At 34.9% G+C, this 25,691-nt stretch overlaps 4 protein-coding genes across 7 annotated transcripts; 3 read left to right on the top strand and 1 right to left on the bottom strand.

Annotated features, from left to right (window-relative positions):
* The first annotated feature begins 3,136 nt into the window (after window positions 1–3,136).
* Window positions 3,137–8,101, top strand: LOC103491779 (uncharacterized). 4 transcript variants are annotated; one of them, XM_017045326.2, is made up of 15 exons: window positions 3,137–3,424; window positions 3,502–3,616; window positions 3,723–3,834; window positions 3,926–3,970; window positions 4,082–4,149; window positions 4,230–4,299; window positions 4,391–4,470; window positions 4,561–4,644; window positions 4,769–4,882; window positions 5,881–5,999; window positions 6,089–6,206; window positions 6,396–6,529; window positions 6,663–6,822; window positions 6,968–7,047; window positions 7,437–7,561. In XM_017045326.2, the coding sequence occupies exons 1-15, from the start codon at window positions 3,231–3,233 to the stop codon at window positions 7,492–7,494; spliced, it is 1,551 nt and encodes a 516-aa protein (XP_016900815.1). In that variant the 5' UTR covers window positions 3,137–3,230; the 3' UTR covers window positions 7,495–7,561. The 4 variants fall into 4 exon arrangements, with proteins under 4 accessions (XP_016900815.1, XP_016900814.1, XP_050942798.1 ...); XM_017045325.2 differs by lacking the exon at window positions 7,437–7,561 and adding an exon at window positions 7,587–8,101 and having other exon boundaries at window positions 3,138–3,424; XM_051086841.1 differs by having other exon boundaries at window positions 3,138–3,424; window positions 4,245–4,299; window positions 7,437–7,883.
* A 7,887-nt stretch (window positions 8,102–15,988) lies between these two features.
* On the top strand, window positions 15,989–17,190 carry LOC127150073 (L10-interacting MYB domain-containing protein-like). Its single transcript, XM_051086840.1, has 2 exons — window positions 15,989–16,404; window positions 16,484–17,190. Exons 1-2 carry the CDS (start codon window positions 16,039–16,041, stop codon window positions 17,018–17,020), a joined length of 903 nt encoding a protein of 300 aa, XP_050942797.1. The 5' UTR covers window positions 15,989–16,038; the 3' UTR covers window positions 17,021–17,190.
* Window positions 17,191–17,700: 510 nt separating this feature from the next.
* Window positions 17,701–18,623, top strand: LOC127149720 (uncharacterized). Its single transcript, XM_051085586.1, has 3 exons — window positions 17,701–17,757; window positions 17,836–18,067; window positions 18,148–18,623. The coding sequence occupies exons 1-3, from the start codon at window positions 17,701–17,703 to the stop codon at window positions 18,621–18,623; spliced, it is 765 nt and encodes a 254-aa protein (XP_050941543.1).
* Window positions 18,624–19,214: 591 nt separating this feature from the next.
* Window positions 19,215–21,232, bottom strand: LOC103491780 (30S ribosomal protein S21, chloroplastic). Its single transcript, XM_008451868.3, has 2 exons — window positions 20,600–21,232; window positions 19,215–19,504 (listed from the first exon to the last, which is right to left on the bottom strand). The coding sequence occupies exons 1-2, from the start codon at window positions 21,037–21,039 to the stop codon at window positions 19,393–19,395; spliced, it is 552 nt and encodes a 183-aa protein (XP_008450090.3). The 5' UTR covers window positions 21,040–21,232; the 3' UTR covers window positions 19,215–19,392.
* Window positions 21,233–25,691: the final 4,459 nt, after the last annotated feature.

The raw sequence follows: 25,691 nt of genomic DNA, 5'->3' as shown, positions 1-25,691 counted from the left end.
AACGATGACACTAGTAAAAGTCACATTTTTAAATCGTTCTAAACAACATCCGCTGACTTACCCGAGTGAAAGAGAGCTATCTCCAAATAAGCCTGCCGTGGAACCCGAGAACTTGAGCGTCAACTCCCTAATACCTTCAAGGAACGAAAGGTAGGACCATGCTTACTTCAATATCTAACCTCGAATCAGCTATAGCAACATTAGGAAACTCACCAAAATAATCCTTATCGAAGACTCACTGTGACCCAAAGTGGAGGAAAGAAGGCTTAGGTGGTTCGGTGAACAGGGAGCTCGGCTTGGCTTGGAGGTGATCGGCTTGGCTCGGCTCGCGGCTTGGGTTGGTCAGTTCGTGGCTCGGCTCGGCTTGGATCAGCTTGCGGCTCGGCTTGCAGCTTGCGACTCGGTTCGGTTCAGCTATGGCTCGCCTCGGCTCGATCGACTCAGCTTGCTTTATTCGGCTCGGCTCGATCGTTTGTTGCAGATGCACACGCGACGACTGTTTTCCCTCTATTTCACTCGACGACGGTCGGAAGGAGAAAGCACGACAGAAATGGGAGGACAGCTTGCTCGAGTGCACAAGATGAAGAGAGAGAGAGAGAGCGTCGGAGATGGCGGAGATGAAGAGAGAGAGAGCGTCAGACCGATCTGGGAGGACCTGTCGGCGGCTGGCCATGCGCGGGCGAAAACGTTGCGAGGCGACAACGACGAAGACGAAGGCGGCGGTGCTGGCGCTGTCGGAAAAGAAGGAGAAGATTGAAGAGGACGGTGGTGGCGTCAGGTGGAGAAGAGAATGAAGAAGAAGAAGACCAACGGGGAAAAGGAAGAAGAATGACAGGGGGGCGCGCGTTTAGGGTTTTAAAAAAATTATATATATATATATATAATAATAATAATTTAATTAATAATAATAATATAATTTATATTATATTATTATTATATTAATTTATACCATATTATATTATTAAAAAAAATTCATACCCTTCGATTTCTTTTTCTTCCCTCTTCAAAACCAACCAAAAATTAACCCGAAATTTTAAATTCCCGAAAAATTTACATAAATGATAAAACTTACCTCGAACATTTTGGGGCGTTACAAACCTCCCCCATGGATAACCTTTGAAGATTTCTTCATTATCCAATATGTCTAGATGTAAGAGATTTGTGCGGTTGTGTTGTTGTTTGGGAATTAAAAATGCTTCTAAGATATATAGGTTAACTAGTTTTTCTTTCAATGAGTCTTCCTCATTGCACAACGCTTTGAAAGTTCTTTTTATATCTCTTCTTGTTATAAAGTCATCATGACGGAAAAGCGCATTTTTCATACCATTTTCTTTTCTTTATCCTAGATTTAACTTAGGGAATTTGTCACCTTTTAGTCCAGTCACAAAACAAAAGTCTTTCAGCCCAAATTCTGCTATATGTCCATTGAAGTTGAAAACAAGAACATTAGTTTTTTTTTTTTTTTTTGTATGGCATTGTTTTCTTAATAAAAAATTTAGGAATTGTGTTGGCATTTTGGCCATTTTAATGTTAAGGAACTAGCCAAAAGGACTGTTTGTCAAAACTCGAGAGATAATTCTTTTGTCTATTTTTTACTTAATCTGATTCAATGTTTCTAAGTTGTAGTATACAGTAATTCTAAGGTTTTTTTGTTCATCTTCCATAATAATGTCATTTGGATAGTGTTTCACCTGTTGAATGACATAATAAATAGTATGTTTCAAACAAGGGTAAGTTTAAACAAATTTACAAATGCAAAGTGCTATAAAGAAAAAGATACACAAATATATAACGCTATACAGACAAATATTCACATTATAGTTTGTTACCTTTATTCCTTTTTCTTTCTTTATTTTTCTTTCTTTTGTCTTTGCTTTACACCTTATTGATTTGCTACACGATGCTTGTTGATTCTTGCTCACCATCTATTTGTAAAAAAGAAGACTAATATAAATTATATTCAATGAAATATATACAAACAGTATAGAAACAGACATGTTTATATGTGCCATAGATTGCGATAGATATAAATGGAACGAAATGAATAAAGATTAAGGTCTCTTTGTATGCGATATAGATTGTGCTACGTATATGTGGATGGTGGAGATAGATCGAAATGAGTATAGACTCATACATTTTTTATTCTTGCTCACCATCTATTTGTAAAAAAGAATACTAGTATAAATTATATTAAATGAAATATATACAATCAGTATAGAAACATACATATTTGTATGTGGGATTGATCGCGATAGATATAGATTAATCGAAATGAATATAAATTAACACCTTTTTGTATGCGATATAGATGGTGCTAGATATATGTGGATAATGAAGATAGATCGAAATGAATATAGATCCAAACCTTTTTGTATGCAAGTCAGATCGTCGATCACGATAGTTATGTTAAAGTAGTTACCAGGATATAAACGATTGACGAGGAAGACGATGAAAGAAAAAGTCTGACCAAGTTCCTTTATCTTTTTATAGCCCCTTTATTTGGATGACATTTTTGTAATTACGATTTATTGGAGTTTCTGTAAATTTTCATTTATACTTGTATAAACGATCGTTGAAATTTCTCTACACGATCGTGTATACTTAAACTTTTTCGTCATTTTTTACTTTTTATTATCTTATTATTTATATATATGATTATCGTTTATATAATGTACAGAATCGTGTATGATTATCGTTTATATTTACAAACGTGATCAGATGCACAATCGTTAAAGTATATTGTTATCGTCTAGCGTTTGTTGTTGATAGTTTATGTATTTGGTAATGTATAAGATCCTGTATCAATTGTATATTATTCTACACGATGCCGTCTAATAATCGTTTATTAATATTAATCGCACGTGCGGACGATTAATCGTGCGTTTTTTTGGAGTATTTTTTGTATTTCCCATTGTGAGCCTATGAACTTTTTTCGTTTCTGAAATTGTTTATAAGGTGTAAATAACTTGTTGTCTTGCCATATTATTAAAAAGACCCCTTTTTGAACCCTTTGGAAAGTTTAAGTGACTTTTTACTTTTGAAAACTTACGACCATTTTCTGTTCAGACCACAAATTTAGGGGAAATTTTACAAATTTAACCAAATATTTATAATAATTTTGACTAAATATTTATACGATAAAGTAACCCAAGTTATCCATCTATTCGCGCCAGAGCTCCACCATAGCTCTCGCCACTGCTCCGGCGAGTCACCGGCCACCGTAGTTAACGATGCTTCCGTGCCACTTTACGCCTCGCCCAATTACGCCGTTTATTACTTGTCAGCTCTCTACCAGCTCAGTGCGCACTCCCTCTCCTTCGCAGTCGACGCCACTCCCGCCACCACTGCTGTCTTTAGCTGCAAAATCAACTCCCGACTCAGTATCCTCGCCGGGGTGCTCACTCCAGTGCACTCACTTTCAATCGTATGTTACACTTCCACTACCGTCTATTCTCTGACCCTCATCGATCGAGTAACTATTTTTGTTGCCGAACCTTTTAGGTGCTCCGGATGCACGCACGAGTTCGACCTCCACCGGCCGGTCATCGTTGAGGAGGCGACTCAATTCTTCAACGACCTTGGAGTATTAGATTTTACGTTCGATAGTTGCAAACTGGTATACTGGCTTTTGACTATCAATTGTTAGTCTTGATAGAATTCGTCTAACGCCATAAAATAATTGTTTGTTTTTTTTTTTTTTTGGTACATTGATGTGTTTTTAGTGGGGATGGAGATGCCGTGCAAAATTGGCGGTTCGTGGCTCGTCCACAAGCCCTATGATTGGACTCTATCAAGAGGGAACTCATAATGTTGTGGATATTCCTGATTGCAAAGGTTCCATTTGAACTTATCTTAAGGTCTTGCTTTGTTCTTGTTCTTCATCAATTTTGATTGTTTATGTTAAGAAATGTACTGGAATTTTCAGCTCATCACCCCAATATAAATGCGGCAGTTGAATTGTTAAAGCGAGGTGTGTTCTTTATGAAGCTCATATGATATGAATGCACATTTCTTCCATTTGTAAATTTAAGGGCTGGAATAACGGCTGAATTATTTATATTCTTTGGGGTGCTATTTCAAGGTATCACTGAATTCGACGTAGAGCCTTATGATGAAGATCAGGGGACTGGTGACTTGCGATATGTTCAGGTTACTAGTCACATATTCCTCCAATGAATATAGAGGATTTACATTCGTTTGTTTAATGGTGATGATAATGATAATACTAGATTATTTTGATGCAGCTTGCTGTGACAACGTATAGCACATCCCTTCCTTCCCCAGAAAGATACAAAAATGGTTACAAGCTAACTAATCAATTGATGTTAGATTAGACCATCGCTTATTGTCTTAGGAAACCAAGAATTGATTAACTTATCTATGTTTTCAGGTAAGATACAGATAGCATTAGTTTGGAATTCGAGGAATGAAACTTCACAGAATTCTGACAAGCTAAATGCTTTAGCCAATGTGAGTTTTAAAACTCTTCACCCTAAGAAACAATCATGCTTGGCAAGATTTCCATTTACATTAATTTTACTTTAATGTGCTGAATTACAGTTTTTATGGAAAAATGGTGGTGTCCGGAGTAACACTCATTTAGTTCATTCTGTGTGGGCAAATTTTCAAACATCAACTAACAATGTAAGTTTCCTCAACATAAGAGTCGGAGTAATGAATATGTGCATTTCTATCATTTTGCTAAGGTTGCTACATGATATACAATTTCTTTTCTTGGCTGAATCAATTCATTTTCACGTACTCTCAGGTAATATTTGGCAATAGATGGAGACATCTTTTAGGCGAAAGAGATTTTTGGGAACATGTTGGAGGAATAGATATTTGTCTGACACCATCAAGTTTTGGCCAAGCAAATACCCAGGTTCTTAATATTTATGTCTCAGATTTTAGAAAGTATTTTAATTGCAAGAAATAGGAAAATTGAGATCCAACAAGTCCTCCAAAGAAAACTACTACTCGCCAGTATCAGATCTTGGGGGGTTCTTGATTCTGGGGAAATATATATTATTACTTACAATTTTGGCTGGGGATTCGGACGTGTTTTGATATCCCCCGGGGTTCCTGAATCTTAAACTAGTTGCTGAGTGTCCATATAACCTTCTTAGAAATAATAATTATTTGAAGGAATATCTCGTCGCCGCAACTACAACTAAAAATGAGTTTGGGCTGATTTGAAAGATTTAAAAAATGGTGTCCCAAACTTCATCTTACATCCACGCTAAAACATTTTATGATTACTCTGCTCTCAAAATGCCCAAAAGAGCGCAACCATGGGCTACTATGGGATTGGTTAAAATAAATTTTGGTTTTGTTCTTCAAAGGGTGGCAAAAAGTCAGCTGAAGACAGAAATTTAGGGGAGGCAGCTGGATTTTACACAAAGGATTGAAAGATTGGAGAGCCTAATCAAATTGTGCTCGAGAAAGAGCAAAAAGTAATAAGGTGAACCCCCAGCCTTCTGCATCGTTTTCATTTAGGGCACATAAATGGGGGCTGAGGTCGGCCACTGGAGTTTATTTTCTGAAATCCATCACTGATTTCCTGGTGAAATAAAATATCCATATTAAGACTCGCTGTTCCTTTATTTTTAGAACTAAAAATGGTTTTACAGAGATCTTTGGGCTGGGGAAGCTCTAACATGCATAGGGTATTGGGAATAACAATTTGAGACTTACAAAATTTCCCTGCCTCCAAAGTCTAGAGCTTACGGCAGGATTAGAAATTTCAATTCCAGCAACTGACGTTAGTCTCCAAATTTACTGATCTTTGTTATTGGTGTCTAATGCCCGTTAAACTTTTTTTATTGGCTTCACATCCTGACAATCCAATTAGATAATCTAACATATAATCTTTTCTACCAGGCATTTGATAGTTTGCTCCGCAAGTTGCAGAAGTATGTTCCTTATGGAGCATCAGTTGCTGATCTGTATGCAGGAGCTGGTGTAATTGGATTATCACTAGCTGCCACAAGGAAATGCAGGTAAGGACTAGGAGAAATTTGCATGCTTAAAGTTTCATTATGTTTACGTGTACGGGAAGTGATAAACCAATCTTGCTTCCATTTTTCAGATCTGTCAAGTGTGTTGAGGTCAACAAAGAATCTAAGTTATCATTTGAGAAGACAGTTGAACGTCTGCCAGACCGAGTTAATAGCAGTATCAGCTGGCACCATGCAGACACGTCGAAAGTTGGTACTCCAGCCATAGTAGTGCTTAATTACTCATTACTTAGCTACGTCTTCTGAAATCCATTTGTATTTGGTGGCATCTCATTTATTTTAGTGATTCTTGTTTACTTGATGTGAGATTTACACTGCTATTATACTCATGAAAATTAATTGGTTCTTTTCTTTTTGCTGTATCTACTAATTGTACAGGAGCCTCTTACTTGGATTATGGGATCAGACGTAGTCGTTGTGGATCCTCCAAGAAAAGGTTTGGATGCATCACTTGCTAATATGTTGCGAGATATATCATCGTTCAAACGTAAAGTGAAGTCATTATCGAAAAGGTTGGATTTACTTTTAGTCTTTTACTCATCTTGGGGTAGTTTTAGGACAAGGTTCATTTGGATGACCTCTAAGGTTTTTGAATTTTCCTTTCCTGATACATAATTTCATTGTACTTTGAATATCAATCTGCAGCCCACATTTGATGGATGATAAGAAAGATGAAAAGAGGCCGTGGGTGTTACGTGCAAGAGAAGAAACAGTCCAAATAGGGAGTACTACAGACTTAGAACCTAATCAATCCCTGCCTCAGACCCTTATTTATATAAGCTGTGGATGGGAAAGCTTCAAGGAGGTAAGTTTTTAATAACACTGCCATTAAAATCTATCAAGCACAACAGCTTTTCTGCTCTCCTTCCATGATTTCTGAGCTACTCTCATGCACTTTTGACAATGTGTGCATTAAAAATATAGATTATAGCTAAACTTACTTTGTATAGGATTGCAAAATGTTACTGTCTAACAAGGCGTGGCATTTGGAGAAGGCCCATGGTTTTAATTTCTTTCCTGGCACTCAGAGGTAATGATCATATTTCTTTTCCGTTGATTCTTTTAGGTTAAACCATAATTAAGCGCTTAGTAAACCATGCCCATGCTAGAGAATTGATGATATGATTTTTTCCTTTTTCTTTGAAATGATTGTATTTTGAAAATAAGAAAGATTGATTTGTGCTCCTACTTTTGATCCTTCCAAGACACCAGAGCCTAGGTTCTTTTGCTCATTGTAGAACCTTCTTGTATTTTGTCCTTAATAAAATCTTCTATTCCTTTCAACTTTTGAGTCAAAGATAACCAAAAATGTGTCCTTATAGCGTTGGAGTAGAGGGACTTTTTTACTTTGAAAGGTTATCTGTTAAAGGAATGCTCCTTCCCAATTTCCAAATCATAATTGTGGGTACTCTCTTCTAGATCTCAACATCAGTCGTCTACTTTGGAACCAGATTTGAAGTGTCTCCAATTTAAGTGACAAGACATCGATACCTCTTGCATTCCTTCTTATAACTCCAATGTTTTTCGACAGCATTGGTCATTTGTACTCATGAATTTCAATATTTGCAGTATCGAGGTTTTGGCCATTTTCAAGAGGGGTCAAGGAGTTCCACAGAAGAAAAAGAAAGTGGTGAAGAAGAAAAAGAAACGGCTGTAAGAGCATCCTGTCATTATATTTGGTAGTTGAAAGCATCAATACATACATTGTACACTGTTTGGAGAAAACACAACAAAGCAAGCAAATCGAAGCTGCAGAGGAAGAACAAATCTTCTAGAGGATTTTCTCTTTACACTGTAAAGTGTTTGTCTGGACAATTAAATTGTAAAGCCATGACTTAATACTAAACCCCATTTGGCCAGAGATAACTTGTATGCCTTCTCTGCAGGTTTCTTTTCTCCTCTTAGGACTAGTCTATACTGTGTTGTTCCTCAGATAAATTTAAGGACGTTTAGGGGTGCATGTAAGGACAATTAAGGGTGCTTTGGGAAAGGTGAGGACTCCGAAGAGTTCTCTACAAAGTTTGAATTCCTAGGGTTTACAGTACTATGAATTTTTCTTAATACAAATTTTACTGTTACTAACATATTTGTATGTCAATTAAGCTTGAATTGGACACAACGTAAATATTAAAAAAGGCAAAACCATTGTTTTCTAGTCGTGAGACCCATAAGCTTCTTGAACTGAACAAGAATTGAATTCACAACTCAAGAAATTCATACGGATAACCTGATTTTTGGGTGCAAAATGCCCAATGACTTAGATAATTGATGAGGTTACAAATTTGGCACTTCTTTTTCTCTTTCCTTCTCTCGTAGATTTCCCTCTTCTTCGATGAACTTTCACCCTTTTTGCTCTCTCACTAAATATGAGCTTCGTTCCATGGTTCCAATGAACATCTACCATTCCATTCCTCAATGACATTTTGATAGACCTCCAATTATATTTCAATACAGCAGAAAGGAGGAAGAAGGGTGTCGCACATGTGAAAGGAAATGAAAGTAAAGAAGTAGTTATTAATTAGTGTTATGAGTTAGTCAGTAGGGATGAGTATAAATAGCCTCTGCTATTAGATGGAAAAGGCTGTTAAGAACTTAGAGAGAAGTCAATAGGCTTGTTCATCCTAGAGAGAGAGGAGAGCAAGATACTAGCCCTAGCATATTGAATTGAGATCTTCTCAATTTAATCACTCCGTAATTCCTATTTCTATTCATAAATAAATACATATTTTCATTCATCAATATCAAATCTCATCATATTGGTATCATAGAGGTTAATTATGGGAAAAGAAGCAAGGATGGTGCAGACTCGGATTGAAGAAAAGTTGGAAGCATTTGCTCAAGAAGTGATCGAAATGAAGAAGGAATTGAGAAAGATACTTGTAATCGAATCAAGTCTGAATGAGATTACGAGGAATATGGAACTGATGCGATTGCAATCGGAAAAACAACAGCAAATGTTGATGATGATTATGGAAACCGTCATGAAGGAGAGATCGATAGCGAGTGAGAGATTAACAGAATCTATGGTGGGCGATTCGACTTCGACGAAGATGAAGAAAAATGAAGCATCGTCTAGTCACGATATTGAAGTAGAAAAACACGAGAAGAAGCGCGATCATGATGACGACAACAAGTGAAACAAATTCAAAAATGTCGGTCTTTAATGGAGAGAATACGGATATTTGGCTCTTCCGCTTCAAAAGGTATTTCCAAATTCGTAGATTAACTTAATCTAAAAATTACTTGTGGCTAGATTAGTTTCGAAGGACCAGCTTTGAACTGGTACCTATCTTAGGAGGAGAGATATAAATTTGTAGGGTGGGCGAATTTGAAGGAACGATTATTAATCCGTTTCCGATCAGCTAGACAAGGTTCTATATGCGGCTGTTTTCTTCAAATTAAACAAGAATGTACTATAGAGGAGTATCGTAATTTGTTCGACAAATTAGTTACGCCCCTATCTGATCTGCAAGAAAGAGTAGTTGATGAGACTTTCATGAATGGGTTGTTGTCGTGGATTAAGGCAGAGGTAGAATTTTGTCGACTGAAAGGACTAGAGCAAATGATGCAAATTATCCATATTGGTGGAGAATAGAAAGATCATCAGAATCGAATCGAATTTAAATGGGTATGCTAAAGGGAAATACTCACATTACCACTCGGTATACTCAAAATCAAATACAACCATGCAAACAAACGAAAGCAAAAGCAACACGATATTTCCTATGAGAACAATTACATTGAGAGGTGTGGCCCCCAACAAAACTCGGAAAGAAGGTTCGACGAAGAGGTTACCTGATGCTGAATTTCAGGCAAAGAAAGAGAAGGGACTATGCTTTCGGTGTAACGAAAAGTATTCTCCAGATCATAAATGTAAACAGAAAGATAAAAGAGAGCTTAGAAATGTTTGATGTGAAGACGAGAGATGAAGAATTTGAAATAATTGAAGATGAAGAGATGGGAAGAAAAGAGTTGAATGTAGTCGAAGTTATAAAAGATAACAGAGCTTGTGTAGAACTATCAATCAATTCTGTGGTAGGACTAAATGATTTAGGGACCATGAAAGTAAAAGAAAAATGACAAAACAATAAAGTAGTGGTGTTGATTGATTGTGGAGCCACCCACAATTTCATCTCTGAAAAATTAGTGAAAGAATTACAGCTTGCAACCAGAGAAACACCTCATTATAGAGTCATCCTCGACTTTGGAACTGCAATCAAGGGAAAAGGGATTTGCGAAGCTGTAGAAGTAAAACTGAATAAATGGACATTGAAGGATGATATCCTACCCTTGGATTTAGGAGGGATAGATGTTATCCTAGGAATCAATGGTTGTACTCCTTAAGGGTAACCGAAGAGGATTGGAAAAATTTGACATTGACATTCTAGCATCAGAGAAAGAAAATCAATATCAAAGGCGACCCAAGTCTTACTAAGTCCCATGGGAGCTTGAAAAATATGATAAAAACGTGGGGATCAAGGATTCTTAGTTGAATGTAGAGCAATAGAGTTTGGGGGAACGACAATGGCTGAATTCTACGGAATTAATGAGGTATATATTATAGAAGAATCTGTTCTGACTATGTTGAATAAATTTGAAGGCGTTTTTTATTAACCCAAGAGGCTTCCTCCAAGAAGAGATATGGAGCATCACATACATTTAAAAAAGGATACTAAACCTATCAATGTGAGGCCTTATCAATATGTTTATCACCAGAAAGAAGAGATGGAGAAACTAGTGGAAGAAATGTTAACATCAAGAGTTATAAGGCCTAGTATCGGTCCCTACTCAAGCCTTGTCCTACTAGTCAAGAAAAAGGATGGAAGCTGGCATTTATGTGTAAATTATAGAGCATTGAATAATGTAACTATACCAGAAAAGTTTCTCGTACCTGTTATTGAGGAGCTATTCGAGGAACTGAATGGAGCATCTTTGTTTTGGAAGATTAACTTGAAGGTCGATTATCACCAAATACGTATGAGCAAAAGTGACATTGAAAAACAGTCTTTAGAACTCATGAGGGGCATTATGAGTTCTTGGTTATGTCGTTGTGCTAACAAACGCACCAACCACGTTTTAGTCCCTAGTGAACATGATATTCAAGTCATACTTGAGGAAGTTCATGTTAGTATTCTTTGATGATATAGTAGTCTACAGCAGAAATCTTGAATAGCATTTGAAGCACTTAGAAGTGGTTTTAACCGTGTTAAGAGAACATCAGTTTTATGCAAATAAAAAGGAATGCAGTTTCGCCAAGTCAAGGGTTGAGTACTTAGGGCATATAATATCAATGCAAGGAGTTGAGGTGGACCCTAAGAAGATTAGATCCATTGCTGAATGGCCTAGTCCTACCAACATTAGAGAAGTGCATGGATTCTTGGGCTTAACTGGATATTACAAAAGGTTTGTACAACAATATGGCTCTATAGTTGCACCACTAACACAACTCTTGAAAAATGGGGTTTTTAAATGGATGACAGAGTCTGAGGAAGCTTTTGTGAAGCTAAAGATTGCAATGATGACCCTTCTGGTATTAGCGTTACCAGATTTTAACTTACCCTTCGAAATTGAAACTGATGCTTCAGGCTTTGGCATTGGAGCAGTATTGATTCAAGCTAAACGACCAATTGCTTACTATAGTCACACATTAGCAATGAGGGATAGAGCACGATCGATATATGAAAGGAAACTGATGACTGTGGTGTTTGTTGTCCAAAGATGGAGATCGTACTTATTGGGGACCAAATTTATAGTAAGAACCGACCAGAGATCTTTAAAGTTTTTGCTGGAGTAAAGAGTAGTTCAACCCCAATATCATAAGAGGATAGCCAAATTGTTGGGATATTCATTTGAGGTGGTGTACAAACCTGGATTGGAAAATAAGGCAGTCGATGCCCTCTCGAGAATGCCACCAACAATGCACTTGTATAACATTTCTGCACCAGCTACAATCGATCTGAAAGTAATAAAAGAAGAAGTAAAGAAAGATGGCAAGCTACAGAAGGTGATTGCTGAAATGAGTGGATTTGAGGAACCAGTGAATGAAAAATTTTCAATCCAACAAAGCATGTTGAGGTACAAGAACAGACTAGTAATTTCGAAGTCTTCAACCTTAATTCCTGCAATACTTCATACTTATCATGACTCAATATTTGGAGGATATTCAGGGTTCTTAAGAACTTATAAGAGGTTGGCCAGAGAACTCTACTGGGAAGGAATGAAGCAGGGAGTAAAAAAATACTATGAAGAATGTCTAGTTTGTCAGCATAATAAGTCCTTAGCTTTATCCCTTGCTGGTTTACTACTTCCTCTTGAAATACCTAAGCAAGTGTGGAGCGATATATCTATGGATTTTGTAGGTCTTCCAAAGGCTAGTGGCTTTGAAATTATATTTCTAGTGATGGATCACCTTAGTAAGTATGGACACTTCTTAGCAATGAAGCATCCTTACACAACTAAAACAGTGGCTGACTTGTTTGTTAAAGAGATTGTGAGGCTACATGGTTTTCCTACATGCATAGACTCAGACAGTGATAAAGTTTTCCTTAGTCATTTTTTGAAAGAGCTGTTCAGATTGGCAGGGACTAAATTGAATCGTAGCATAGCTTACCACCCTTAGTCGTACGGTCAAACTGAGGTTGTGAATCATGGTGCGAAAAACTACTTGCGATGCTTCTATAGTGAAAGGCCAAAGGAATGGGTGAAATGGTTACCTTGGGCAGAATATTGGTTCAATACTACGTACCAGAGAGCTTTGGGTATAACTCCATTTCAGGTTGTATATGGTCGTGTACCACCTCTCTTGATCTTCTATGGTGATGGGGGAACATCTAATTCAATACTTGATGAACAACGGAAGGAAAGAGATGTGGCCTTAAGGGCTTTAAGAGATCATTTGCAAATTGCACAAGAGAAAATGAAGAAATACGATGATCTTAAAAGGAGAGATGTGGAATATCAAATCGGTGTCATGGTGTTCCTGAAGATAAGGCCTTATAGGCAGGTGTCCTTGAGGAGAAAAAGGAATGAAAAACTCTCCTATGTTTTTCGAGCCTTACAAGATTATTAAGAAGATAAGGTCAGTAGCTTACAAATTCAAGCTACCTAGTAATACGTTTATCCATCCAATTTTCCATGTTTCTCCATTAAAAAAGATGATAGGAAAACACACTGATATCCAACCTACTACTCAACATTTAACGGAGAACCATGAGTGGAGGGCAGTTCCTAAAGAGGTATATGGTTATCAGAAGAATAAGACAAGGGACTGGAAAGTTTTGTTGTGCTGGGAAGGTCTGTCGAGACACGAGGCCGCTTGGGAGGACTATGAAGAAATTCGACAGCTGTATCCAAATTTTCACCTTGAGGACAAGGTGAATTTGGAGAGGGAGAATGATGATAGACCTCCAATTATACTTCAATACATCAGGAGGAGGAGGAAGAAGGGTGTCACACGTGTGAAAGGAAATGAAAGCAGAGAAGTGGTTATTAATTAGTGTTATGAGTTAGTTAGTAGGGAGGAGTATAAATAGCCTCTGCCATTAGGTGGGAAAGGCATTTAAGAACTTAGAGAGAAGTTGTTAAGCTTGTTCATCCTTCAATTCAATCACTCCGTAATTCCTGCTTCTATTCATAAATAAATACATATTTTCATTCATCAATATCGGATCCCATCATATTTAGCCGAAATTAACAACCCTTCATTCCATTCCTCAACGAGATTTGGCCAAAATCAAAGACCCTTCTTCATTCCATTCCTCAACAAAAACGAGAGCAAGAGGGGAAGGTACTACGTTCGATTGTGTTCATAAATAGATCGTCAAGGTATTATGTTCAATGGCGTTCACAAATAGATCCTTACTAAGAACAAGAGATGCAAATTTATTTTATTAATTTTACTTGAACTTAACATCAGCAAAGCAAATGATTATTTGACTTTAAAAAAAAAAGAGAACGAAAAAGAAAAATTGGGTTATTTGGCATTTTTGGGCCCAATTTTTGGGTCTTGTAGGGCCCGTTTGATAACGTTCCTGTTTCTCGTTTCCTGTTTCTGTTTCTAATTTTTAAGAAACGAATTTGTTTGATAAAGTTTCCTGTTTCTTGTTCTCAAAATAATAAGGAACGTTTCTATTTTATCTAAGAATTTGTGGGAACAAAAAAAACAAGTTTCTCTCGTTTCGTTCCCATCTTTATTTCTTTTTGTTTCTCTTTTCCTCTTCCACTCGTCTTCTCCATTCTCTCCGGCTAGGCATCTCCCTTCTCCGTTTTGTCTTCTCTCCGGCTAGGTTTTCTCTTCGGTTTTGTCTTCTCTCCGGCTAGCTGTTCTCTTCGGTTTTGTCTTCTCTCGTCTAAGAAAAACGACTACAGATTTCTCTAAAAACCGCAACTTTTTGTGCTGGCGAATGCCCTTTACTCCTGCAGGCTTCGGCGTTTAGCAGTATCTATTGGGGTAAATCTTCTGGTATTCTGGGTTGGTTCTTCATTTTAAGTTCTTTAATTATTTTGCTTCCCGCCTTTCAAATTGTGTTTTATTGCCGTTATGGTAGCTAGTAAAGAATAGAGGATCATGATTCTTGGGCTATGTTCTTTAATTTCTGTATGTTTGTTCCTTCTTTATCTATTGGGGATGTTTTTAATGTTTACGAATTCGAGTATTATTGTTTTCAATTCTCTCCTGACATTGTCTTGTTTGATAAAATATTTGCTTATTAATATGCATGGTAGGTGTTTGATATAATGCCGCTTTGAATTGTTTTGCTTTCTGTCTTTGGCTTTCTTTTCAAGTTCAAACTCTTAGCATACTTTCTATCATACCTTTTTGAGAGTTGGGATGAGTTTAGGTATTTGATTTTTTTGTGGGCTTTTCCAAATCCTTGCCCATTGATCTTCGTTTCACTACAAGATGCTAGAGTCCTGCAATTGGATAATCTTCTCCTGTTGTTAGTTATTTTATGGGAAAATTAATGTTTGGACTGCAGATTGCAAGAAATGCTGTCTTTATGGTTTTTCTAAATTTAGTGAACTCGAATGAAACAATTTCTCTTCTCATGCTGAACATGATATATCAAATTCCCATTTCTGATGCTGATTTAGTACAAAAGTTCGAATGCTGTTGAATTAGATTTACCCGAGTTACATGTATTGGTTGCATAGAGATTTAATACTCAGTAAAACTTCAGTCCTGTCTTTGCCCACCAACTGAGATTTGAATTCAATTAGTCATGATTGAAACCAATAGCATACATCCAGCTGCTCTGTTTTCACCTTGGTTTGTTCAGTTCAAAGGAAAATTTTGGTGAAAACAGAAGTTGTTGAAAATGGATAGATCCTCCTGGTATGCTTAACAAGCCAGTATGGAATATGAATGCATCTACTAACTTCATTCTCTGTATAAAATATGAATGTTTAACATATGATATTTAACAGTACAGCTTCCAATTTCATCCAAAGACTTTTCTCTATCACTCCCATTTTTCCATCAACATCGTAATTAAATTGAAGGGAACCTAAAAGTCAAGAAGTTGGGAAGTCTCTTTGTAGTGTTGATATTTGGTCCACATGTATGGTTTTTGTTTTTTAGAAAACTGAAAAACATTACTTATTTGTGATGTATGTAAACATAGTGTTATTGTACAATGATTCCATGGAAATGTTAGAGAAGAGAACTGAATATAGAATTTGATTTCGAGACAAGAATGTTCAGTCTTCTTGACCAATATATCTAATTTGTTACTAATAGAACTTAAGTTATGATTTCTGCCATGACTTAATAATTTCATCATGAATGTTCATGAAACAGTATTTACAAAAATATATAAAAATCTATTAACTTGTCAATCTCAAAGCTTAATTACATAAATATATGTTGTTTAAACTATATATTAATTCTATTATGTTTTCTTTTGCTTTTGCAATTAGCCATGTTTGAACTGAACTGATATATGTTGTTTAAACTATAAACATTCTGTTTGTTTATTTTAATTTTGCCACTAATTTTTGGATTTGTCATTATGTAGAAAGGATGTCACAAAAATCAACTGAACAACTTTGTGTCGATGACGTTGTTGAGATTGATGAATTAAAAGGTGAGGGACCATGGTCAAATAAAAGTGAAACTTTGTTTGTAGACTTAATGGATGAAGAGGTTGCAAAAGGCAATCGACCAACTACAACATTTACAAAGACTAGTTGGAATTATATGAGAAGCCAACTAATTGCTAGTGCAGGATATAATTATTCTCACGATCAATTGAAAAATAAGTTTAACAAATTAAGACAAATGTACAAAGACTTCAAAAAGATATTGAGTGATATGACAGGAAATGGTTGGGATCCATTATTAGGTACCATCAATCTTGAAGAGGAGCAATGGAATGAGCTTTTTAAGGTATAATAGTTGCAGTTTTTTTCAATTGCTAATCATCTTTAGGCGAATAAGAGAGCTAAACAGTTTTCATTTTCTATAGGTGAATAAGAGAGCTAAAAAGTTTAGAAAAAGTGGTTGCCCACATTATGAAAAGCTCGTAAGGATTTTTGGAGATACTACTGCAACAGGTGTAAATGCTTGCCCATCAACAAGACTTATTTCAGATTCTGAAGATGAAAATGAAAATGATGTTGCAAGCAACACAAACGTTGGTGTTGAAGAGAATAATAAAGGAAAAAGCAAAAAACGATTTCGAAGAAAGAAAGACGAATTTGGCAGTTTCTTCTCATCATTCTTAGATGTATATGCGGAGAATGCAAAGAGAAAGAATGACATCCTTGAGAAAAGATCTTTTGGTTGTACATCTAGTCAAGTTGATGAGAGTCAAACATCAAACAAAAAAGATGATCTCCATGAAGAGTTGATGGAATGTTTAGACATTTTAAATACAATGGAGGATGTTGATGGAGAGGCTTATTCCAAAATACTGAAACTCTTGCACGGAGATCTTGCTTGGAGAAAGCTATTTTTGCGCATGCCCGATTCAAGGAAGAGAGATTTCATAAATAGTCTTTAGATGTCACTTAGGGATGTTTTAGGATTATGTCATTTACTTTTTAATATTAGACTTAAACATGGATTTTGTATGTTTGACTTTGAATTGATATGGACTTCAATTGACTTTATGGTTTGTGTTGTTTTTTAACATGGCTACGTTTGATGTATTGAGATGGATTATGTCATAAATAGTCTTTGATTTGTACATTTTTTGTGTTTGATTTAGGGATATACTAGTGAATTGATATGGACTTGATTCAAGATAATCATTCTGATGACGGTTTTGATTCTGACGACGATGATGATGGTATTTGCATCCTTTTTACTTTATTCTACATGAGCTTCAACAGGATACAATATTCAAAACAACCATGTAGAACCTCTGCACTGAGAGGACATGATTATGTGATTGAGTTGTTAAATGGAAACGATAGTAGATGTTTTGATTGTTTTAGAATGAAAAGAATTACATTCATAAGGTTTTGTGAAGATTTAAAATCAAAGACAAATCTGAAATCATCTAGGTATCTTACCGTTCAAGAAAAAGTTGCTATATTCTTATTAATCATATCACATAATGAAAGCAATCGTATAGCAGCAGAAAGATTTCAACATTCGGGTCATACTATTTCTCTAGCTTTTAACAAGGTTTTGAGGAAAGTTTGCAAGCTTGGTGGAGAAATTATTCGTCCACCCAATATGGACACTGTAGCAACGGAGATCGTATCAAATTCAAAATATTACCCTTTCTTTAAGGTAATGCCTTAACGTTTTGATTTATTTTCAGAAATATAATGTTTAGAAATATATTTATGTTTTTTTATTATCCTTTAGGATTGTATTGGTGCTATTGATGGCACTCATGTTGCTGCAAGCATTCCCCAAAATGAACAAATACCGTTTCGTGGAAGAAAAACTAACACAACATGGAATATAATGTGTGTTTGTTCATTTGATATGTTATTCACGTATGTCATGTCTGGTTGGGAAGGATCGGCCAATGATTCTCGTATACTCCAAGAATGTATCAAGAATCCCGAGAATAAATTTCCTATGCCTAAGAGAGGTAAGTAATTATGTGTTTTTCAAAACTTTAATTCCATATTTGAGTTTATGATAATTTTTTATTTGCTTTATTACATGCAGATCAATACTATCTTGTCGACTCAGGATATTCAAATATGCCAGGATTTTTAGCACCATTTCGAGGTCAAAGATATCATTTACGAGATTTTAGAGAAAGGAGACATCGCCCTCGAGGTAGAGAAGAAGTGTTTAATTATCGACATTCTTCACTGCGAAATGTCATCGAACGTTGTTTTGGTGTGCTGAAGGCTCGATTTCCTATTCTTAAGCAAATGCCTCCGTACCCGATCAAGACACAAAAATATATACCGATAGCATGTTGCACAGTTCACAATTATATTAGATTGAATGATCGTGAAGATGATCTTTTCAATGACTTTAGCAATGAATTAATGATCGTTGAAGATACACATAATTTTTCGGCCAATTTGCAGAGGGATATAATTGAATTAGATGTGAGTCGACAGCATTTACGAGAAATGGCCCGAGCGAGAGATGATATTGCAAATCAAATTTGGGCAACATTTGAAGGATAGATACAATTTTATGTTTATGTTATTTCTTTTATTTGTGCACTAGGACTTTTTGTATTAAATGATATAAAGTACTTTTGATAATTTTCATTTTTATGTTTAATGCAGGACATAAATTTTAACTTAATGTTTAATTGAATTACATGTGAATAAAATAAAAATAAATCTTGAAGATGAGCAATCAAACAAAACTATTAAACAATAAATAATAAAAACAGGAAACAAGAAACAGTTACCAAACACATTTTCTGTTTCTGTTTCTTTTTTTAAAGAAACAAGAAACAGAAACAGTTATCAAACATATTCCTGTTTCTTGTTCTAAAGAAAGAAGAAACAGGGAACAAGAAACAGAAAACAGGAAACAGGAAACAGGGAACAGAAATGTTACCAAACGGGCCCGTACAGATTTCCATTCAAAACTTCACTTCCCCCAACTCCTTCCGAATTCCTTGGACCAAACAGTCCATGAACCAGAATCCTCAAACTGCATTGCCTTCAAACTGGTGGATTATGTAACTTTTCCTAACTCATAAGCCACAATGATTTCTTACTGCCTGGATCCAGGAGATTATCTTTATAACGTGTTTGCCAGTATTATATGTAAAAGGAATGATCATTTCTATTTATTCAAAAGAAATATTGCAAAAACTTCTCAACTAAAGAAGATATTACATGGAAAATAACTTACATTACAGAGAATTAACAGCTCCCCAAAATCAAAAGATAATCAGAAAACATTAAACATTTGGTGAGGGCGAACTTCCGGATCAAGTTAATAAGGAATGTCCTCTTCTTCAGGTAAATCCCAGTTGTCATCATCAGCTTCTTGCTTGGTTGCAGGCACATCCTGCTTGTTCTGTGGTGTAAATCTTGCCTGTGGTCGCCTGTTCATCAACCAAATCGTAACTTAGTTTCAAGATGCAACTTAGCACATAAATCTCATCCATTTTCCTTCGACAAAACATTGTAATTAGCTAACTGGGGCCTAATAAAAATCTCTAATAGGACATTCTCTACAACAATCTTCCAACTTGAGTAGAAGCTTCATAGTGGTATTTGGTTTTACGATAAAAGATTTTAGGAATTTGAAGGTTCTGCAGGATCTGAAGTTACATATAATAAATAAACAAAAAAAAGAAAGAAAAAAGAAGGGGGCAAGGAAATAAAATTACACAACACAAAGATTTATAATCTTTTTAAACACAGTTGTACAACCTATAGAACAGATCCTGTTGTAATTCTTCTGTAAATTCTACAAGTTCACTGTAACAAGTAGAAAAACAATGGAAAAAATGCACTTTTGGGCATGTGTTGAATAGTTGTGAGGGTGGAGAAGCAGACTATAGACCTTTGAGATGGGAATAGGTACCTTTATCTACTATACTATGTTTGGATTGAAAAAAATATACTGCTCCAAGTGCTTTAGTTTGGAAGAAACTATTCAACGAGACTCCCACAACTCAGCCTCACAATAACTATTGGATGAAAACTCAAACTACATCTCTACATAAATTTGAGATACTTCTTTCTCATACGTCTAACAAGTGTTAATATCAATGATTCAATGACCTATGGTTTCCTCGACATCCAAACATTATAAGATCATATAGATTGTTCAATGAGATTAGTCTAGGTATATGTAACTCCACTCATACACTCATGGCATTATTCATAACACACAGAGGTTCTCTCTCTAGTCCACTTAGGTAGTGTTTTTTCACTCTCTATTATCCATAACCTAAGTTGCTCAGAAGAGTAAAAAGATAAGCCTCTGTAAATCTCTAGGCACTCTTAAAATTCCGAAGCCAATTGTTGATAAGGTATCTATTTCTTCCCAGCAATAAAATTCAAACAGAAAACCAATCCAAAACAGCTTGAAGGGGAGAAGAATCATAATCAATCAAAATCTGAACAAAAAAAAAGGCGTCACAGAGTTTGAGAAGGAAGACAGGTCCCAAAAAGAAATTGTAGAAAGAGACCTGCGGCGGTTGCGTTTAGCAGCCTCGCGAGTCTTGCGCTTCCTAACATCTTGAGTGTTTTCAAAGAATCTCCGTCTCTTACACTCCTGAATCACGCCAGCCCTCATAACCTCTCGCCGGAATCTGTTGAGAAGGCGCTCCTCGGGTTCATTATCATCCACAATCACCTGAACATTATAAGCGGATCTGAAGAACATTGTGTTGGCGAAGGCGAGGGAGGGACAGATAACGGAGGCCAATTCCGCGGATAAGGGCTCCGAATGGTTGGGACCCTGTTGGGGCTTTAGGGCAACCGATCCATCCCTGGATTTCAGTGTTTGAAACTGAGCGGAGGCGTGATTCGGCGGAGAAGGGGAGGAGGCAATGAGGGGCTGGTGGGGTTTTGGGGGCGGTGGTTTAGAGGGTAAGAGGAAGGAGAAGAAGCTGGAGAGAGAAGCCATGGATGGCTGTGCTTGGAATTCAGTCTTATCTGTTGCTTGTTTTGGACTTTTGATGAAACTTTCCCTTTTCTTCTTCCGAAAACGAAAACCCACAATCTTTTCTCCCTCTCAAGTTTGTAAATTGAATCCCTCTCTTGATGAGATCATCACTCTATCTCTCTTGTTTGTGGATAAGTTTCCCAATCCTATAGTTTGTTTAGTGTGTGATTTTTTTTTTCCGTTTTAATTTGGACAAAAACAGAAAATTAAAATTAATAAAGATAATTTATCAACCAAACCTAAAAATATTTATGATAACAAAAGAATAATAGCTATATAAAGTCGGGTTGTATTTTCATATATTTTAGATTTGTTCTTAAATACTGCAAAAGATTCGTCATTTTTTTTAATGTTCTTTTCTCCGATTTCTTCATTTTCTCATCTACATTTTCTTTTTTCTATTTTTAAATGATTTATTCTTTGGTTCAAAACTTCTATTTCATCTTCATCATTGCAAGAATTTTTGGAGCTATTTCACGATTGTTTCAATATTTTTCTTCATTTTTCTCATATTCGAGAACATCAAGATCGTTTAAATATCGTTTAAAATTATCAGCACGATCGTTTACAAAGGTCAACATGATCGTTTAAATTTGAAGTTTTTTCCTATCGTTTTAAAAGCACTACATGATCGTATAATAATCTAAACGATCGCTTACCATAGTCAACACGATCGTTAGATTTGAAGTTTTTAACGATCATTTACATTAAACTACATGATCGCCTACCATGATCAACATCTTCATTTTTCATGATCAACACGATCGTTTGTCATGGTCAATACGATTGCTTGTCATGGTCAACACGATCATTTGTCATAGTCAACACGATCGTTTACCGTGATCAACACGATTGTTTAAATTTGAAGTCTTTTTCCTCATCGTTAAAAAAGAACTACGTGATCGTGTATCATAATCTAAACGATCGTAGATCATTCATTTAGATTGTAATACACAATCGTTTAAAAGAAGATTACTCGTGCGCGCGTGCGCATGAGTTGATTGAATACCTTTTGGTATTTTTCATTGTAAGCACGTAGACTTTCTTCATTTTTAAAATTATTTTATATAGTATAAATATTTTATCGATTTTTTATATTTTTTTAAAAAATCCAATTAATAACTTATTGTCTTGAAATGGTTTAAAATAACAAAATTGTTAAAAACATTTATCAATATAACAAAGTTTTCTGTCAATTTGAATATATATGGTGGTAGAGGTCTATATAAGAAAAGACTAAAAGAAGAATTATTGTGAAATTTTATACAAAATAAAGCTAATACTTTAGTTTAAATCAAAGTTTGAAATTACAAAGATAATCACACGTCCAAATAAATTTTAAAAAATATTTTGAAATTAAAAAAAAAAACTAAGATTTAAATTAAAGTTTAAAATTAAGAAAATTATGAAAATAATTCAATCCAAATAAATAATCTAAATATAGATATAAAGTCAACGAGATGTATATATATCGTACAAGCGTCCAATTAAAAAACTAATCCAATCCTCCAATTAAAAAAATAATAATTTTCAGGATATTTTATAACTAAGTTATCTTTGTAAATTTTACACATAATACAATTTCTTAATAACGTTGTTATAAATAAAATTGACTACAACCTGACCACCTTCTTAAATATGCTCCAGACCACCATTGAATCTTGGATGAAGGTAAGAGGAAAACAAAGGGTGCCAACTGTTGTCGCCTCTAATGGGAGGATTTTTGGATTTTATGCTTTTAAAATCGCTGATTTGCTAATATTAAACTATTTTATTATTCAATAAAGTATCCATTGAAGTATTGTTCGACAAGTTGTTATTCAGTAAAAGATTTGTTTGTTATAAACTCATAATCCAATAATCAAGAAGTCCTTATCATAATATGAAGTATTTGAACTCTATATAAAAATATAAATATAGAGACATGCAAGTGTGAGTGTCTTATGTAAAGAGTATGCATAAGTTAATACTATGAGATAGCTACTTTTACATTATAAACATATTTTTAATGTTTAAAACTGACTATTTCTACTTTTGATGACCTAGGTAATTCAACCTTAATCTTAAGCTAACTACGAACTTCTGGGGACATAGAGTTTTCCATTTCAAGCGTAAGACTGGATGGATAGCTGGGGACATAGAGTTGCAAAATGAAATTCACTTGTGTCGGCTTACCTTGGTTAAGAAATTCATTAACTACTGCATTCAAGTCTTAAACAAATCGGTCATGTCCTTTCAATTGCTCGAGAGAGAGATTCAGTTTATAGGTTAGGCCATAAACTCACATTGTTCACTAGAGGATCAAGGATTAAGGAGCAAGAAGTGATCTCAAGGGTAAAACGATAAATTGACCTAGTCAAGGTTATGAACAATCTAAGAAAGATCGACTTACTAATCATTGATATATCAAGTGGACATAAATATACCTACAGTCAGGAGAGTGCAGTTACAGGCTATAGTGGACAGTCTCGATTTGTTAACAATGTTGATTAGCTTACTTAAAAGAGTTTAGCTAGTTGATTTTGGACCGTTGGAGTTCATGATCTGTAGATTCATTAAGTCCCTCTACTAGTGTTCATTATGGAATTAAACTTAGAACATACTGATCGAGTAATCTGAATCGTTCAAATTGAATAAAAATAAAATTGTTAATAATATTTGACATAATTAACAATTATATATCATGAGATAAATGATATTTAAATAGGATTTGAATATCGAAAATTCGAATAGAGACTCAAATTCGGTCAATCAAATTGATCGAGCTTAAGTGGAACATAACTAATTAAATTGTTTAATCAAAGGCAAAAAAAAGTGTAGACTTTTAACACTTGAAAGTCAAAGGTTGACTCTAACCTTGAGTTAGTGGATAATTCTGCCATTAGTAGAACTATCTCAAATTTGGTGAATAAGCTATATGTTTGGTGTTTTGTACATCAATCAATTCATCTACAAAATCCACCTACTTAGTGATTTTGAAGTTTCAAATTAAACTGCAAATGAGATTTGCTGTCACTTTGTTGTATAATTACACAATTTGATTGCGTAATTGATTTGATAAAACTTGATGAATTTTGTTGAAAATTAGCAAGTCTTCATAAACTTTCTCTTTAAAATCTCACTAAATTGATCCCACGATCAAGTCTCAAGTCCTGAGTATAGTAGAAAAGTTTCTTGTGGTTGCATACAACTTGATTGTATTCATTTTCATCATCCATAAAGAGAGAATTTTGAGCTACAAAGGTACCGCATTCTTAAAATTTTATTATTTTTTCAATTTTTAACATGTTCTAATCCTCAAAAATTATGAAAATTAGAGTATTTTAATTCGATTCGCTTCCGCTAGCATGTTAATTTATCCTTCAAATTATGCTTCACAGAGGTTCGATCTGTGTTAATAATAAGGGTGGTAATGGAAATAAAGTTGTTCCTATTAGTGTTGTTGTTCAAAAGAGCAATAAGGTCAATTTGCTGACCAGGGAAAGTGTTTCCATTGTAATATTGATAGGCGGTGGAAGAGAAACTGTCCAAAGTACTAGTCAAGAAGAAGAATGTCTATGAAGGTAAATTTTAGTTACTTGTTTTGGAAAGTTATTTGATGAAGAATGACAATTCTGCTTAGATAATAGATTCAACGACCATTAATCATATTTGTTCTTCTTTCCAAAGAATTAGTTTCTTGAGACATCTTGAGGAAGGCAAATATGACCATCAATCATAATTGTTCTTCTTTCCAAAGAATTAGTTCCTTGAGACATCTCGAGAAAGGCAAATATGACCCTACGAGTTGGAACTGAAGATGTAGTCTCTACAATTGCAATTGGGAGACTCAAGTTATTTTTCGACAAAAACAATTTATATTATTAGATAATGTATATATGGTTCCTAACTTTAAGAGAAACTTAATTTATGTTTCTTGTTTGCTTGAACAATCTTCTTATGTACTTTTCAATGTAAATAAAGTGTTTATTTGCAAAGATGGTGTTGAGATTTGTTTAGCTTTACTTGAAAATATCTTGTTTGTACTAAAACTACTAGTAACAAAAGCAATTCTAAATGCTAAGTTGTTTAAAACAACTCATAATAAACACACAAAAGGTTTCTCCAAAAGAAAATACTCAACTTTGACATCTAAGATTAAGACACATTAATCTTAGGGGTTTTTTCAAAAATATAACAAAGCGGCAAAATACTTACATTGTATAAAACAACTTCGAAAAGGAAAAAAGCCCACAGGCTCACAATGAGAAATACAAAAAAAAAAAAAAAAAAAAACTTTGTGATTAATTGGTATCTAGCACATAATATATTTGGTAAACAATCATTTAGATTTGGCTATTCTTTCCTACACGATCGATTAGCTTTAATCGTCTAGATTTAGCTATTCTTTTCTACATGATCGATTAGATGTGATCATTTAGATTTGGTACTACTCAAATCTAAAAAACGGGGAACATGGAAAAACCACCCATAAACTAAATTATTAATTAATTCTCTAATTAAATTAATTACAAAATTAAATATCATATAATTAATTTAATCCAAATTTGAATCATATTCAAATATAAATTTCTCTCATAACCTATAGTTATAATGTATATCATATACATATT

Source organism: Cucumis melo, chromosome 6, assembly GCF_025177605.1.
Source record: "Cucumis melo cultivar AY chromosome 6, USDA_Cmelo_AY_1.0, whole genome shotgun sequence".
Taxonomy (NCBI): Eukaryota; Viridiplantae; Streptophyta; class Magnoliopsida; order Cucurbitales; family Cucurbitaceae; genus Cucumis; species Cucumis melo.
Note: the sequence above shows the minus strand (reverse complement) of the source record. Positions and strands in the feature narration are given on the sequence as shown.